The sequence below is a fragment of the Brassica napus genome, chromosome C6, assembly GCF_020379485.1.
Source record: "Brassica napus cultivar Da-Ae chromosome C6, Da-Ae, whole genome shotgun sequence".
Lineage (NCBI taxonomy): Eukaryota > Viridiplantae > Streptophyta > Magnoliopsida > Brassicales > Brassicaceae > Brassica > Brassica napus.
This window is the reverse complement of record NC_063449.1, coordinates 40,845,902-40,863,284: the sequence shown is the minus strand read 5'-3', so window position 1 is coordinate 40,863,284 and position 17,383 is coordinate 40,845,902. Positions and strand designations below refer to the sequence as shown.

Genomic DNA, 17,383 nt, shown 5'->3' with positions numbered 1-17,383 from the left:
GCCATAGAAGGGAACTTGCGGTGAAGTGTCAGTACCAAAGACAAGATTTTGTTGACTGCTAAGCAGATCAACAAAGTTCTTTGTCTCAGTAAACGGATTAAAATCCATTGATGAGTTGAAAGACTAGAGAAATAACATATATGAATCTGTTGGAGTTGGAAGGGAAAGAAAGAGTTTTAAAAAAGGAAGAGAGAGTAGAGAAATAAAGGATAGCATTCAACACTCAAAACAACTAACCACAACCAGATTCAAGTTGACATGTTTCTACCTTAAATTAATTACCATTTCACAACAATAATCTATGACAAAGCAAGTCATTTATTATCGACAAATCAATTCATTATCAAAGCCTAAGCAAGTCATTTAACTCTCTTCCTCAACCATAACCAATCATTTATTCATTTCAACACATCAAAGAGACAATCACTTCAATTCCAACACGGGTTCAATGCCAACAGAGTCAAAACATTTACCTACCTAACTCAACCCTAAAGCTTTCATTGACTTTAAAAGAAGTAAAACATTTACCTGTTTATTACACGGGTTCAATTCTCCAGCATATGCACTCTTCTGCTTTAATGATCCTTCCTCGTTTGCCTCTTGATCCACGCAGCTCAACAGAGACACAAACAGAAGCAAATAACAAATGAGAAACAAATAAAACACAAAGCTTTTTAAAACGACAATCAAGGCAAACGAGACTACAGTCCTAAAAACGTTCACTCTATATCATAAACGACCAACAAATGAAACACAAAGCTCTTTAAAAAATGTTGAATCCATTTCGAAAACAAACACAAGAGACAGAGGCATATCTTTATGAATCTGAAGATATATGTTTTACCTGTTTTGCGGTTGTAGTCATCTTCTTTAACGAACCTTCATGTCTGTTGATAATTCCATCTTAAGAAACACAAACAGAGACAAAGAAAAATTAATCACTAGTAACCGAGACAACAAACAAATCAAATAACAAAGAAGGATTCAGACATAAAAAGAATGATACAAATGTTTACCTTTCGATTTGATTTCCTCGCAGACAGACGAAGAGATCCACCGAGGGAGAGAACAGAGGCGGAGTCTTCATCGTCGGGGGAAAATCACGAGACAGAGGCTGAGTCTTCATCGCAGGGGAAAAAAAACAACAGAAAAGGGGAGTCATCGAGGGAGAGAAGAGAGAAGCGGAATCCTCGAGATTTCACCACAACGAGGCGGAGTCGTCGAAAGAGAGAATCGCGAAACGCGGAGCCACCGAGAGAGAGAAAGAGAGAAGCGGAGCCGTCGACTTTAACGGAGAACGACGCGGATTCCTCGAAGATTCAATCGACAAACGCAGAATCGCCGAAGGAGAGAAAGAGACGAGTCGTCGAGGGAGAGAGGAAACCGAGTCGTCGAAGGAGAAAGAAAAAGACGCATACAATGACATGTGTCCCATAACATGCGCTGCTTGTGGAGCTTAATTAAGTATCGCCTCCTCGGTTAATACATTATTTTCTTGTTTTTTTAATCCGAAAAATATTAAACACCCCTCTGAGCACTGCCGATAAACGTGCTCTTAGATGAGTGGCCGAGTGCTAATATTAATTGCATATACAGTATACATTTATTCTCTGTTTGACTGTGATCGTAAATTAATAAAAAAATTTGAAAACGGAAGAAATCATCAGATTCAAGAAGTAATACTTTTGAGGATTGAGAGCTAATCATTTCGATTAAGTAATAAAATTCTTCTTACATAGGCACTTAATATTTCTTCATCTTAAATACTTAGACAAAACCCAAAAGAACAAAAAAAAAAAAACAGCTTGCCATGGTTGCTTCCCCGATCTGAGGCATAAAACGTGGCTGCTTACTTTAACCCAAAAAAAAACTTATATCTGAAGATTACGGTTTCATGGCAGTATGGATGGCACCGTTATGCAGTACAACTCTTGATCATAATTATTTATATATAACTTTTGAAATAAATAGTTAAAGGCTTCAATCACATGTAAAAGGCTTTATAAGAAACATTCAGAACATAGTATTAAAGTAACCAAATTATTGGGTTTTTTCATCAACATCGTATTTCTAACTTTATATACAGATACAAATTGTTACTTTCTTATATTTTTATAAAATAGTATGTGTTTAAATATATCATATATACTATTTTTTATTTTCTAAGAAAATCTTTCGTTAATTTATACAAAATTCTATGTTAAGTTGCATGAAAAAATAATGGATACGAAAAAGATAAAATAATGGATACGTGAAAGCAGATGCGTCCTAGCTAATATTATAATTCTCAACTTTCCTAGCGAATATTAAGAGTTTAGATCTATGTGTGTGACAGTGTGTGTGCATGTTAATGTAACCACTTTACGTGTCCCACTTAGATAAATTTGTAAATTTGTAGCCTAAAGCCCCTCTGCTTTAATAAAAGGTATATTTTTTACACTAATAAAATATTAAATTTGATCGGTTAAGTGTCACTTGGAACATACTAAATCATCACACCCCACCATCTTTGGTTGGCTAACTGCTTACGAGATATCCATTAACGGAGATTTGGATTTGAAAAATCAAGTGTCTAGTTTTGGTTTTTTCTTTTTCCGTATTCTGAAATTTAAAGTCTCCTTTTGAGTGGAGTCTTCCTGATGTGTTGGTTAAGACTATCTTTGAACCGAAAATAGTGTGTTTGTCGGATTTATACAATGAAAAATTTAATAATTAGATTTCTTAGATTTTTGAGGCTAAAGAGAAATCAACATAGAAATCAAATGGAAAAAGAACATCAAAAAGAATTTATTGATTAAAGATTATATTACATGTATGATTACAAGTGTAAATAAATCTAAGAATCAATAAGCTCTTTGTATGAAGTGTTTAATATATAAAATTAGAGAAGAGAGATCCTCCACTCTAAAGAGAGTTGTATCTCTTATTTATACAAGGAAGAAGCTAGGGCTTCATAGTAAAATGGACCTAGTTTATTGTCTAATGGGCCTTGAGAGATGGTTAAATCCACCCCCAACAGTAAGCCCCCCAAGTTCGTAGAGAGATGAAGTCAATCTCTAGGAATTTTCCGAATGGGGTTTATTAGACAATTAACTAGACACATTCATGCCTATGTCGTAGACGATTGTCATGAACGGACTGTCGTGGTTAGGTTGCCATAGACGAAGTGTCATAGACGAACCGTCTCGGGCAAGCTGTCATCGATATACTTCTGATTCCGATCAGACTTCTTACTCCGGGATGGTTGCGCGAACGATCTGTGAGAACAGTGTTCTGAACCACCGGAGCAAGTTGCCATGGATGAAGCGTCAATCAACAAAGTGCCGAGGACAAGTCGCCACAGACATCATCATGAACGTACCGCCATGGACGAACCGACATAATCAAATCGCCACGGCTGGACATGTCTTCGCGGCATCACGTCATGCTCGAGACTTGCTAGCAATCCGAGTGACGAACTAGTGCCTACCCAAAGTCTTGTGTCGAGATCATGCGGAGATCAGTGTGAGGAGATGATTTATTTACTGTCACCGCCCCCTCAGAAGGTTAGGTTTGTCGGCAACTAGCTGTTGGTGTGACGCGCCGTACGGTTTCTATGACGGTGATTTTGTAAAGATGAGACCGAGCTGGTTACATCCTTCGCCAAGATCACACAAAGTAATGAACGAGTTCAAAGATACTTTCTTGTGAGACGGGTTGCGACACCGGGATGATGTACAGGTCTACCGGAGTACTAAGCTTCAAAAAGATTAAAACTTGTTAGCAACTATAGGTCGTAAAATGTTGACATAATCAAATTAGATGACTTGGAACACAAGTCAATTTGCTACGGTAGTTGCTATTGCTTCCGTAAATATTTAATCACGTGGTTAGATAATAAATTATTAAAGAAGCAAACTATAACTTGACGACACTTTAAAGCTTGTAAATCCGTAAGGATAATAATAATTTGATAAGGTTGTTAGGAAAACTTATCTTATTGTGTTTTTCGGCATGTGATTGAACTTGTCGTGGCGTTGGCGAAACGCATTATTCAACGAGTTCGTTATCCGCGAGAACAAGATGCCGAGAGCGACGATAACGGTGACGTCTGATATCCTCGGCGAGGCGTTTCAATTCAAGCTTGTCTTCGAGAGGTTCTTGATCTCAATGCTTCCTGTTCCGAAGATCTGCCCTCCCTCGAACAAGTCGGGAAGCTTCTGGGCTCGTTGCTGTCATGTCAAGAGGAGATCATAAACTTGATGACGCTGCTCGTACCAAAGTGGCGAGCCCTTGGTCATGACCCTCCATTCTGCTAACTTCACTGATCAAACTCGGCGAGGAGACAGAGTTTGAAGGTGTGCTTGCCGAGAAGAGACGATGGGCTCGAACTCCTTTCTTCCTCAGTCTTTTGTAGGAAAAGGGTTGTGAGTGATCAGTTGTATGAACCGTGATCAAGTTACGAGCTTGCAATCGGTGAAGCGTTGTAATAGGAAGCGACGTTAAGCTTCTTCTCCACGTCCGATGTATAGTTGATTGAGCGGGGAGTAGAATCATGTGAACCAAGATCTTCAACTCGCCAAGAACGAGACGCATAGGACCATTACCGAACGAGATATATGTCCCCAAACACTTAGAAGGCACGTCTGAGCTTTTCTTCCACGTCTGTTCGTAGTCTCTTGTCACCGTTTCTCCCGGATGGCTCTGTTTTGGACATCCGAGAACAAGAGTCTCGAACAACTTATCCTATCTTATGATGAACAAACCGGAAGGTGTAAGCTGAGAACGAGAGAAAGGAAGTCCAGCAGCGTTCTTATCCATTCCGATGAAACCAAAATCCATATGTAAGAGAATCATGAGTTGAGTTGTCGTGACTGCAGAGACCGAAGCGTTTGATAACGAGAGCGGAGGAGAGAGTTGTGCCAATGGTCGTGGGAGGAGAAGAGAGAAGGCTTATGAGAACCCTGCACATGAACGATGTAAGATTCTAAGCCATCCCAAGAAGAAAGGACGAGACGGCAAGCTGAGATCGAGTCAGAGTTCATCCTCCGAGATCGAGTCAGAGTTCTCCCACCACGACCCCGCCTTCGCGCGAATCAACAACGGAAGCTCCGGCAGCTGCCCCTCCTCCGTCATCGCCGCCCAGCGGGACTGGCAGCTCTGGTTCCTCCGCCAGCCGAATCGGTTCTTCTTCGACGAGACGGCAAGCTGAGAAGAAAGAAGTCGGAGAAGACTCGTCCTTTTTTAAGACTTCGTCCTTTTTCAAGACTCGTGTTTTTCAAGAATAAAGCTTCGTCCTTTTTCAAGACTCGTGTTTTTCCAGATTTTCTAGCCGTCCAAATCGAAGAAGAAAGATGTCGGAGAAGAAAGAATCGATTTTGGATTTTTTTTTTTAGATTTCTTAGATTCTTGAGGCTAAAGAGAAATCAACATAGAAATAAAATGAAAAAAGAACATCAAAAATAATTTATCGATTAAAGATTATATTACATGTATGATTACAAGTGTAAATAAATCTAAAAATCAATAAGCTCTTTGTATGAAGTGTTTAATATGTAAAATGGGAGAAGAGAGATCCTCCACTCTAAAGAAAATTGTATCTCTTATTTATACAAGGAAGAAACTAGAGCTTCATAGTAAAATGAGCCTAGTTTATTGTCTAATTGGCATTGAGGATGATTAAATCCACCCCCAACAGACTAAACTAATCACATTTGTAAACCAAAAGCATAATTATCCCTTTTGTGGGAGCGACTTTATATTAAAGTATTAGTTTATTATAAACCCCATTGGTTGAATTTCGCTGCTAATAAAACTCTGGTGGGGTATAGTTTTGATCTTGGAGATCTTATAAAGATAATAAACATCATTTATGTCAAAGTTGATGGATACCTGAATAGTGCTAGACAAGAGAAGCAAGAGAGAGAGAGTCAGCTGGTACTTCTATTTGTCAAATAATTACACTTTTGCCGGGACATGTATAAACCAGAAAGAAGAGTTTAACTGCATTATTCACAAGTTCGAGATAAATTATGGATTTCAGGAGATTAAACATCACTATTATAAGAGTGTCAAATTTTTTGGTTATAGGTTCTCATTAATTTTGGTCTATAAACATCACTTCTTTATATTGGAAAATATGTTCAGCCCAATTCTAGCTGTAAATTATTCTCATTGATCTTTATAACATGAGGAAAGAAAGATCTATTTCATACTTATATAGGTCAATTGTAATGTTTAGAATCTCATAACTATGATTTGTGAATAATGTAAAATTGTTAAATGAAATAATAAAATCACTGGACAAGATTATCTAACTATAGTTACATGATTTGCACAATATGATTTCCCCCCTAATTTTTTTGTCAGAGTGGTTGAAGTACAACTACAAATGACAAAAATAAATCCTAATTACTAAAGCTGGTTGGTAAAAAACATGTCATGTTATGAAATCATTTTACTATTCCGTTGGTCGTCTATTAAAACATATTTTTTACTAATTTTGAAAAGAATAGGCACATAAAATGATATAATCAACGTGAATTTATACAGCTCCATTCCACTGGTATCTCCTTTTACCACCAACTAACAAGAACACAAATTGCTATGTTTTGCGTGAGCTGATATTTTTTATAATTTCAATCGATTTTAAATTTGAAATATCGTAAATATAATATCCAAAAAGAATTGACAAAACCTCCATCAGTGTGTAAACTTATACTCAAAGCAAATTGGCCAACACTTTCTCCTCATTTTTTCTTTTTTAAAACTGTGTTTTCATTAGTATTTTTTATTTTGTAGTGCTTAAGTCTTAGCCTAAAGCAGCTTTATTTTATGCCGCATCCTAAAGTTATTTTGTGAAGTAATCTAAAGAAAGTAAAAGTTATTCCATAGATATTTGGTCAAATTTTTATCTGGACAATTGGTGGTGAAACCAGTTCTAAATTAAGTGTTCCAAAAAAAAAAAAAAAAAAAAAACTAGTTCTAAATTACTGTCTTAAGACTCAAGATTAGCGAGTCTTTCTCTCATCTCAAGGAGATGCATGTTTGTTAAAAACTCGGGAAATTTTGCAGTAAGTGTTCTGCAATGTGGGTCCAACATGGGTTAGAGTTCCTATAGTCCCTAAGATATAAAATAAAAGAAAACTATTTTAATAAAAATCAGTTGTTGATAAAGACATATGAATACATAATCACATGTACTCCTCCATTAGCGAAGATAACCTGAGTGCCTATGTCCACACACTTTCTCACATTTAGTCATTTACAAGTTTAGCCAACTAAACCTAGACAAAACGCTCCCAAGCCCGCCTCCCTAGGCGCCGCCCCTGTATGGCTCTTCTCCGATCCAGCTTCGACGTTCAATCCACCACCCTCTGAAGAAGCTCGTGCCCCTCTTCCGGTCTCGATGGTGAAACCTCCGCCTCAGCCGCGTTCAAGGCCTCCGCCGGATCCGCCCCCGTGTAAACTTTCTGTACCGCTCGAGACTCTAACTCCAAGCGAGCCGCCTGAGCCTCCAGACCCTCCAGACGCAGTCTTCACTCTCTTTTTCCTCCCTTCATCGATGAATCCCTATACACCTCTCCTCATATGGTTACCAAAGTTGTGGATCTGGAGTCCTCTGTCTCAGATATGGAGGCTGAAACTACTGGTGGTGTCTTCCTTGGTGTGTCCAAGAGGCGAGTTCTCTCCAGAGTCGTACGTTCACCGGACTCCGGCGTCCTCAACCCCTCTCTTCCGTCGCATGATGCAGCGGTCCCAAGCTCTCCAAGCTTTCGACTTGTGAAAACCGGTTCTGGACTTTGCTCTGTTTTTAAAAATCAACTTCTCAGAGTCTTCACCGGTTGTTCTCTTCTGTACATCGGAAGATCTAAGCCCCGTATTTCAGGTTCTCTGACCTATTGGCTCCGTAGGGAAACCAACGATTGAAGGCTTAGAGTTGTGCTTAGCAGAAGCGTATGGCTCCAGCCTTACCATGTTTGTGGCAGGTATCGAAGCCTGACCTCAGCTTTCACAACACAACGCATCAACTTCGCTGCGCTCAGCTTTGCAATTTATGTACTTCAAGGTACTTGGTCTCTCATGTTTAGCTTGATAAAGAATGATGAAAAGCGGCTAGGTTTGGTTTCCATAGAACTCTGGACCCGACACGGTAATGTTGTAGGATGGAGTCCCTGTTTGAACTCAGCCACTGCCTATCCATCATATATCATTAAGCTTCTACCTCTGGGAATTGAAGTCAAGTGCTCTAGAACCGGAGTTCAGGGCGAATTTATCTTTGACCAAGACACCCTAGTGGAATTTTCAAACCAAGACAGCATACATAGCTCATCATCGTCTAGCCGCAGTCGCACGTATGCAACAGTCTCACGGTCTTTCTTGCTGAACAATATGATCTCCGGCATAGTTGAGATTCACCTAGTCTCCCGGATTATCATTGTCAGTATTACAGTTGTTCTTGCTTATTTAATGGACTGCATAGCCAAATCCAGCTTTTCTAGGAGCATAGCTAAGGCCTTCATCTTCACAGGACAATCCGGGACAAGCAACACCGAGGATCAACCCAGCAGGACTCTGTAAGCTCCCTGTTGGTAGCGGAGGCTCTAACGCTTCAATCCGGCCTCCTCACCTCATAAAATCTTGAGATACCAACACTCAAGATGCTCTCTGACAACTCAACGCTCGTTAGAGCTATTAACAACGACAACCAGAACAAAGAGATCTATGGTATTGTAAAAGATAACCAAAAGCTCTCTTTTGATTTTGTCGATATCTTGTATTTTCGTATCTCTCGTCGATGTAAGGGTGATGCTGATCGTTTGGCAAAAACCGCTTTAGGTTCTTCTCTTGTATTGGACCCAGTTCGGACCGGACTTTGGGCCTGAGGCCTCTTTTAAGTTTTAATAAATTTGTGCACAAAAAAAAAGAGTCATTTACAAGTTTACAACATTTCTCATAACCTCTTATTTCCTTCTTAACTTTATTAACTAGTTTCCAACTTTCTACTTATTTTTAAATGACAGAGCCTACTAATTAATAAAATATTCCCTAATTGTTAGATGCATCTTAATACATTACTAAGCTTTGAACAATTATATCATTAAAATGCACCTTACTGTTTTAATAAATCAGTTGTTAAATACAATAATAGAAAATATCTTATTTGAACTTAAATTCTAATAAATTTCAAGCTTGATATCTGTTTTTTTTTTATAATAAAAATTTATTCAATCCGAGAAACGGGAATTCAGATCCGGTTACAAAGCATGATTTGAACAAAATTTCTCAATTCAGTCTATTACATCTTAGTTTCGCTCACCCACTCAATCCGGCACGTTCCACCATTCAGTTCTAAGCATCCTTAGGACTCAGTTGTTGTTCTCGACCATTAGCGATGATCCTGAAAATGTGAAGTTCTCCTCATTGTTTCGGATGTCGGGACTCCCCGAATCGCCTTTGGCGTAGCTAGCTTCTGAAGAACTCCTCATAACTTATAACCATCTCTGTCGTTTAATCGCTAGATGATAAATAGAAGTGGAGGTTCTAAAAACCTTTACCGAGAAGAGCTTCAAGAGACAAGGTTGTACACACCGCTATCCCACCTCAAAAATTGCATAAGACGAGTTGATTTCACCGCCACCACCATATCAGGTTGCCTCCAATACCTGCAGAGAAAGTCACCACGCAACCGCAAAAATTCAAACGAAGTTTTATGGCACTGGGATGTGTAGAAGACCAAACGCTTGACGCGGATGTGATGAATGACCCCCTGAGAACCACCTCCACATTTGTGACCTCCGAGAATCGGATGACTGATCATGTTATAACCCCAATCCCATGTCAAACGGAGAAGAGTTTAGGCAATAATGAATAGATAGACTCAAAACTGAAACAAAATCCACCGCCATTAACTAGATTGAACTGATAGGAAGCTGTGATGAGAAGTCTCGAGATGAAGTAGCAGGACAAGAAGCCTCCAACAGCCATAGACGACCACCGGAGCCCGCTGAATGAACGGGTAAAACAACATGCCACACACACACGATTCTGAACAGAGCCTAGCGCCATCACTCCTACACGCTTAAGCTCACGAATCGCCTCAAAACCCCAAACAAGAGCACCTGAGCTCACCTAACCGTCAAGTAAAGGAACATGTCCGCTTTGACGCCAAAATGGACAGAAGAACCATAGTCCTAAAGAAGAATGATTCTGTCCCGGTAAACAGTAGATATCCACCGCCCAAACAAGCTGAAGAAACCACCCCAAAGCTATTCAACAATCAACGAAAAATGAACGGAGTTGATCGAAGGATGAAAATCAATTTTCTCCCAACTCAAAAGCCGACTGCCCTCGAGTCCCCCCCTTCAGTAACCTCACCGTGAAGCCAGAGAAAGCAGAGTCGTCTCCGGTGAACCAGCTCTTGCGCAAAAAACAGCCTCCGGTTAGAAACCCTAACCTAGATTCAAAAGTATGTCGGAAACGAAGCAGGAGAACACATGACAGCAACAGAGAGACGGAAACAAAGAAGAAGAGACGCCTCCAGCGCCAGCCATCACGCTCACCGGACGCCGGAGCTCAAACTCAAAACGATTCTGAGTTTTTGTCGGGGAAGAGAGGATAAGGAGACACGTTTAAGTTGCTTACAAATTCAGCTTGATATCAGTTGGTGATACAAAGAGATAAAATTGGTTGTAAAATAACATCAATAAAAAAAAATTTAACTGCAAACCAATATAATGGTAAAACTGTAATATGCTAAAAGGTATTCCCTCTGCTCTGTTAATATTAATATTGTTTATTGAAAACTAAAAATTACAAAAAACTATATAATTATTATAGTGATTTAATGTGTTTTTAATGTGTAAAAAGATTATATATATATATATATATATATATTTGTGGAGGAGAGAGTAGTAGGTTATTTGGTACGTCTAATTAGCTAAAAAAATAAGTACACATCCCCTATATATTAATCCTGGAGCATTACAACATATTTTCGTAGCCACATGTCATCACGATAATGATTCTTAGAATTGTTAGAAAAATAAGTTCGTCCATATAAACATATACTATGTTTTTTATTAAACTAACTATCAAATTAATTTGTAGTGTACAAAAGAATATTTTTTCTTTCCTTACATAAAAGCTACGAAATTACCTAATATGGTTAACATATATATGACAATTAATGATTATGAATAATACATATTTGATAACAATTTTTCTAACCTCTCTTTTTTGTTTAATTTTATACTATTAAAAAAATTAAACAATCACATTAATCATATAATTAAAAAAATTAGATTTTTTCTTATATGTTGTATTTTGAATTTTTAAAAACGACTATAAATGGTAAAAATTCCACATTGAAAATTTTGTGATCGATTGTTTAACTTTTTTTTTTCAAACAAGATACAAATGATGATCATATATCGTAGGGGTGGATGTTCGGATACACGTTCGGGTTCGTATCGGGTATTTCAGTATAAAGGTATAAAATCCGTTCAGATATTTTTACACTTCGAGTCGGATTCGGTTATTTTATGTTCGAGTTCAGATATTTTGGGCCGGGTTTGGATATTTAAATTTTGAAGAAAAAATAAATAAATGATTCATTGTTTAAGTTTTTTGTATTTAAAATATATTTTAACTGGTTTTCTAATTTTTGAAAAATTAAACTATTAATAAGTTTGGAGATAACATTTTAAAAATAGAAAGACACTAATTTAGTTGTTGTTTTGAAATTTTAGATGCTACTTTTGTTAATGCAAGAAACAAGAGCTTGATATATATTTTAAGTGAGTAGCAAATTATTTTGTCCATAATTATATGTATATTATCTAATTTTGAGAAATAAGCATCATTACTATAAATATTTTGAATAAAATCAGAGAAGTAAACTAGAAATATATGGTTAAGTATACTTATGTTTGATTATCTTCGGTTATCCATTCGGGTTCGGATATTACCCGTTTAGATTCAAATATTACCCGAACTGGGAAATAAGTAATTTGTTTTGTTGTTCTAGAATTAGATGATTTTTAGACCGAGCTGGTGAATATATACTAGACAGACATTTATATTTTGAGTCTTTACTTATATATTCTATAACAGCTTGATATATTAGATTTAAACATTAATCTGTTAATATAGTTTGCCGGTGATTTTTTTCAAAATTTTGATTCTTAGATATGCATCTGGAGTGAAATTAATTTTACAGATGTCCATTTTTTTTTTAAATTGACACTAATTTAATTCACCGAATTCATAGAAGAAGTTAAGAAAAGAAACTTAACTCATATCAATTAAAAAAAAGACGAGAATGAAAACGCAATTTTATAGAGGTAGAAAATGAACTCACTTATGGAGAGTCAATAGTAAACAAATCGAGAGCAGAAAACCTAATCTCATTTCATCATTATACAATCGATGTTGCCTATTTGGTTTTGGTGATTTGTGTCAGCCGCAAAACTTAATTTTCTTTTGTGCATATGAAGTCTTAAAAATAATTAAAATGAGATGTAATACGGTAACTCTTCAACAACGATGATATATTTAAGAGACCAACATTTGTATTCATCATTTTATAATCGATAAAGATTGTAGTGTTGTAAAATGTTAAAACCATTTAATAAACAAATATTATTATAAAAATTCGCTCCGCGTATACGTGCGGGTTATCATCTAGTATTTAGTTATTTATAATACACTTTAGGAAATATTTTAATTATTTTCTTTGAAAAGGTGTATTTTACTAGTCTCAAAATGATGGCGGTTCAAAAGTTTATACATTCTTTTTTTTTAATTGTATACCAATTTTTCATCACTTTGTCTGTACCATATATCGTCTAATCGCAATGTTACAATCCTCACCACCATTGCTTTAAAATCACCAAGCAAAGCCTTTTACCGCTCATGTGGTGATATGGCTAATGACGATGTTGATGAGCTCATACTTTCTGATAAATGGACATCTCGTTATTTTCTGATAAATTGAAAATATAAAATAATTTCCGACACATTTTGTATTGCGACAATCAACACATGGGGACAATGATTCAATGAACCAGAGAACTTGAGCTAGTTTTTAGTCCCAATAAACTTGAGGGAGACGGGATGAGTCAGCTCTACTAGTTAGAGCCTTGGGGGCCAATTGTCATGCTTCCGGGTTCGACGCCAGCCGGAGGCGAACTGCTCATCCCTGTCACCAAAGTGGGTACTGGGCCTTCGGGCTCAGGGAAAAACTTCCCGGGTGAAGCTGGCCCGCTGCCTGACCGGACCCAGGGACTGACCCGCGAAGCGGGGAACCCTCGATTATCAAAAAAAAATAAACTTGAGGGATGAAAAAGGTATGATGAAAACAAGAATGAGAACTTAATGACTATGTCAAGAGGTCACCAAACAGATCTGGTCCCCCACAAGAAAAAAACCTATGACTTATATTTAAACTCTTAGATTACATTTTTAATTGATTATATGATAGGCAATCCTTTTCTTTAGTCATAGCCTCATAGGATAGGCCAATCTTTGTATTTTCAGTCATAGAATAGGCCAATCTATATATGCTTGATCAATGTGTTTTTAAACCATACACATATTATTACAATCCTTGCGTTCCATCACGAAGAAACTTTCTAAAAAAAGTTTTTGGCCTTACTATAATCTCATCCAAACTTAAAAATAACGTTCAGAAATTTTTATTTTAATAAATCTTATTTTGTACAAAAATAGGTTTGAACCTCTCTTCCTCTATTTCTAAAACACCAATATATTACTCAATGCAAAACATTATTAACAATAAGTTTCATTGGATCCGCTAAAGAAACGAAAAAGGCTGAAAGTTAATTACATCTGGAATTTGGAAATCATTTTGCTTTTAGCTATTTCCAATAAGAAATATTTGATGTATAACATGATTATCATAAAAAAAATAGTGACAAACTAATGTATCTCCATAAAATAATTGTGCGCACTAATAATTGTAGGTCCACATGTCATGTATGTTGCATATTTTTTATCGGATGTCCACAAAGAAAAACATACTGCATATGCATATAGTGAAGGATTCTTAGGGAAATTCTCATCTTGATCTAAAATATTTAATTCTCTAAGTTTTCAGTCTTAAAATCTCAAGAAATTAGGTCTAGTTTGCAAAATTTGGAGTATGTAATACTAATCAATCTGGTGTGAGATGATTATCTATGCGTTTTACTTTAACTTAACACTACAAGTAGAAAGGCTCACTAATTGTAGAAAAATTATCAGTCGGATATTCTCTCCCAAAGTTTTCGATAATATGATTTCAAAATCAAAGTATGAAAGTATGACAACATATAATAAATATTTTAGCAAAACAAATCCAACTCTGTAAATTAAGTTAGATGTGCCGGATTCTCTGATCACGTTTTCTTCATCAAACAGATCTCTAATGAATTCCAAAAGTGAATAAAAGTATCTTCAACACACGTTTTGAATTAAATTTTATAATATCATGTCATGTCACCATATGAGTGCCAATATAATCAATTCGACTAGGGTTTTATTGTAAGTGATCTTTTGTGTGAGAAGAGATTAGAAGAAGATGTATGGAAGCAACCAATAATGCAGATTCGTGTGGAAATATATAATTAACAAGGAGACAAGATGGGACATTTCTCCAGCCCCTAAAAAAGACTTTAGTTTGTGAGGGTTTACACAATTATTGCTTTTATACAAAGAAAAGCATTACACAAATCTGAAACCACCCATTTAGCTTTTGATTGAGTTAGTAAGATTCGCAGATCTGTAAGCCTTCCTTTATCGGTAAATATGTATACAAGTATGAGTATTCAATTGAAAAGTGTGTGCGTATGTGTGTGAATCTTAACGTTAATCACGCAAACGTACTAGGATCCGTCATTTGGCACGTAATTTGTGGGGAACATGTTAACATCTGAAACTTTATATTGGTCGTTTCTCTTTTGCACCCTTAACAACCCCAACTTTTGATTGACCGAGTTAGTTTTCACATTACTTAGCTTTGTCTTCAGATGCTTTCTTTCTTCCCAAGGCCATTTTACTTATTTTGTGATTAAAGTGGACATTCTTTCAAATCTAGATATCAAAACTAGGATGCATGTTTGGCTCGAAATACTAAGGAAAAATACTAATTGGTATTGGAGTTGAATGTGTGTAAATAACTTAATAGAACGGGTTAGGCGGTCACTTTATAAGAATTGTACGATTAGGCTAAAAGATATCTAACCGACGAGTTATCCTTTTGTTAGTAATCTGAACTGGTTAACGATTGCTGATTGATTTTTGATTATCTAGAACTGTAAAATATGCTACATGTAACCATTTTCTATATAGGCATTATTAAAGATCGCGTTACTAGTCTGTACGTAAGAAAATAACTATAATAATATTCCATAAAATGTAAGTTATTTGACTTTGATTAACTTTTTAAGACTGTATCTAAATAGGTATATAGTAGGTATATATACGATTATACACACGATAATCCAAAAAAAACTCCACAATCGAAAAAATCAGAATTTTATTGCCAAACTAACATCACAATTGAAATTTTCCACCACCAAACTAACTCTTTAGTTTTTTTTTAGAAGAAAACCAGATAGCACATTATTGTATTTGCATTCCATATAAAATTGAAAATACTATAGAGATGTTATCTTGAAGCATGTGGAAAAAACTTTGTTAGGTGGTTGTAAATCTGAGAAAACTTGAACCAAAGTAAAAGATTTGATGGAAAGCAAACAAACTGAGATATGTCAATTAGAATCACATAAAAAGTAGGTGGAAACATATGATTATACTCGAAGAGAACATGTAGAAGTAACACATAAAAGTCTAGCTGAACTCAAAATTCCTAAAACTGAAATATAAAAAGGAGACAAATGAAATCCAAGTGGGTCCCATAATCCATGTCGTCTTGGTTCATGTGTCCTTCAAACTCCCACTTTCACTGTTCTTTTAACTTCTTGGGATGCTCGATAACAAAAGCATTACAAAAATAATTCTATAAAGTAAAAGAAAAAAATATTCATATCTTTCACACACACTTGCACAGTGTCTCCCATGTTACTGTACAAAGTCCACATCTCAGTTTCTTCAACATTTCTTATACTATATATATGTATGCGTCCACCTCCTCTTACTAAAAAACCATCTCTCTCTTTCTGAAAATATAACTCTACATATTTAATGGAGGAGCTTAATTTTCGTTCAAAGACATCTACTTCTCGTCTAAGACTTTTTGGATTCAGCGTCGATGGAGAAGAAGATTTCTTCGAACAGACGGTGAAACCTAACCAATCATCTGACTCGCCGGAGCATAACGAGTTTCCGGCGGGTTCCTCCGGAAGAAGTGGTGGTGGTGTACGAAGCCGAGGCGGAGGAGGAGGAGAACGTAAGTACGAGTGTCAGTACTGTTGCAGGGAGTTTGGTAACTCTCAAGCTTTGGGCGGTCACCAAAACGCTCACAAGAAAGAGCGTCAGCAACTCAAACGCGCTCAGCTTCAAGCTACACGAAACGCTACCGCAAAATACTCTAACCTTGGATCAGCGTCTCCACTTTTACGTAACCCAATGGTCTCCGCCTTTGCTCCTCGGCCTCATCACCTATCATCCACCGTTTCTCCGCCGGGGGGAGGAGGTTCTTGGATGTATCTTCCACGTGTGTCTCCCTCTCAGCTTCACGTGTCGCATGGGTGCGTGATTCAGGACGGTTCGGGTGCGGGAGCAGGTACAAATGGGTTCTCGTATGAGTCTGGATTTGGGTTTAACGGGGCTCAGATGAGACACGTTCAGGCACATGGACCGAGACCATTGGTGAATGGGTTTTCAAGAGAAGTGGGATCCACTTTTGATGATGGATTAGGGTTGGATTTGCATCTGAGTCTTTCCCCAGCTGGTCATTAACGTTTAGTTTAATCATATGCCCCTCCAAATATAGCTCGTGTATATTTTCCTACATTTGAGTTGATTTTATTTATTTTTAGTGATTATGGTTTCTGTTTAACTGTACGTCTAAAAAGTGTCTATTTCCTACCCTAATGTATGTTTCCTACCCAAAAGAAGTTCGTCTCAAAATGCTTAACCAATTTGTGAAGAAAAATTCTACAAAAATTATTTGTAATTTGTATTGTTGAGACTAGAAATAAACAATAAGACCGAAGTCGTGAAAAATATATACAAACAATAGGACAAAAGTTGTCAGATATACGGCAATAGACAAGGATTCTTCGATCTAACTGAAGTTAAAATGAAATGTCTAAATTAATATTTAAACATTATTGTAGAAAAAGATATGGTTATATGCTTCATGATGGTAGAGTAACATAATTATAGAAAAAGAATCTCGAAACAAATATGTAAATTATTTTTAATATTAATAATAAAA

The 17,383-nt window shown here is 36.6% G+C and overlaps 1 protein-coding gene across 1 annotated transcript; it reads left to right on the top strand.

Moving 5' to 3' along the window:
* Positions 1 to 16,130: 16,130 nt before the first annotated feature.
* Positions 16,131 to 17,002, top strand: LOC106403429 (zinc finger protein GIS3). The gene has a single exon (XM_013843989.3). It carries the CDS (start codon positions 16,186 to 16,188, stop codon positions 16,900 to 16,902), a length of 717 nt encoding a protein of 238 aa, XP_013699443.1. The 5' UTR covers positions 16,131 to 16,185; the 3' UTR covers positions 16,903 to 17,002.
* Positions 17,003 to 17,383: the final 381 nt, after the last annotated feature.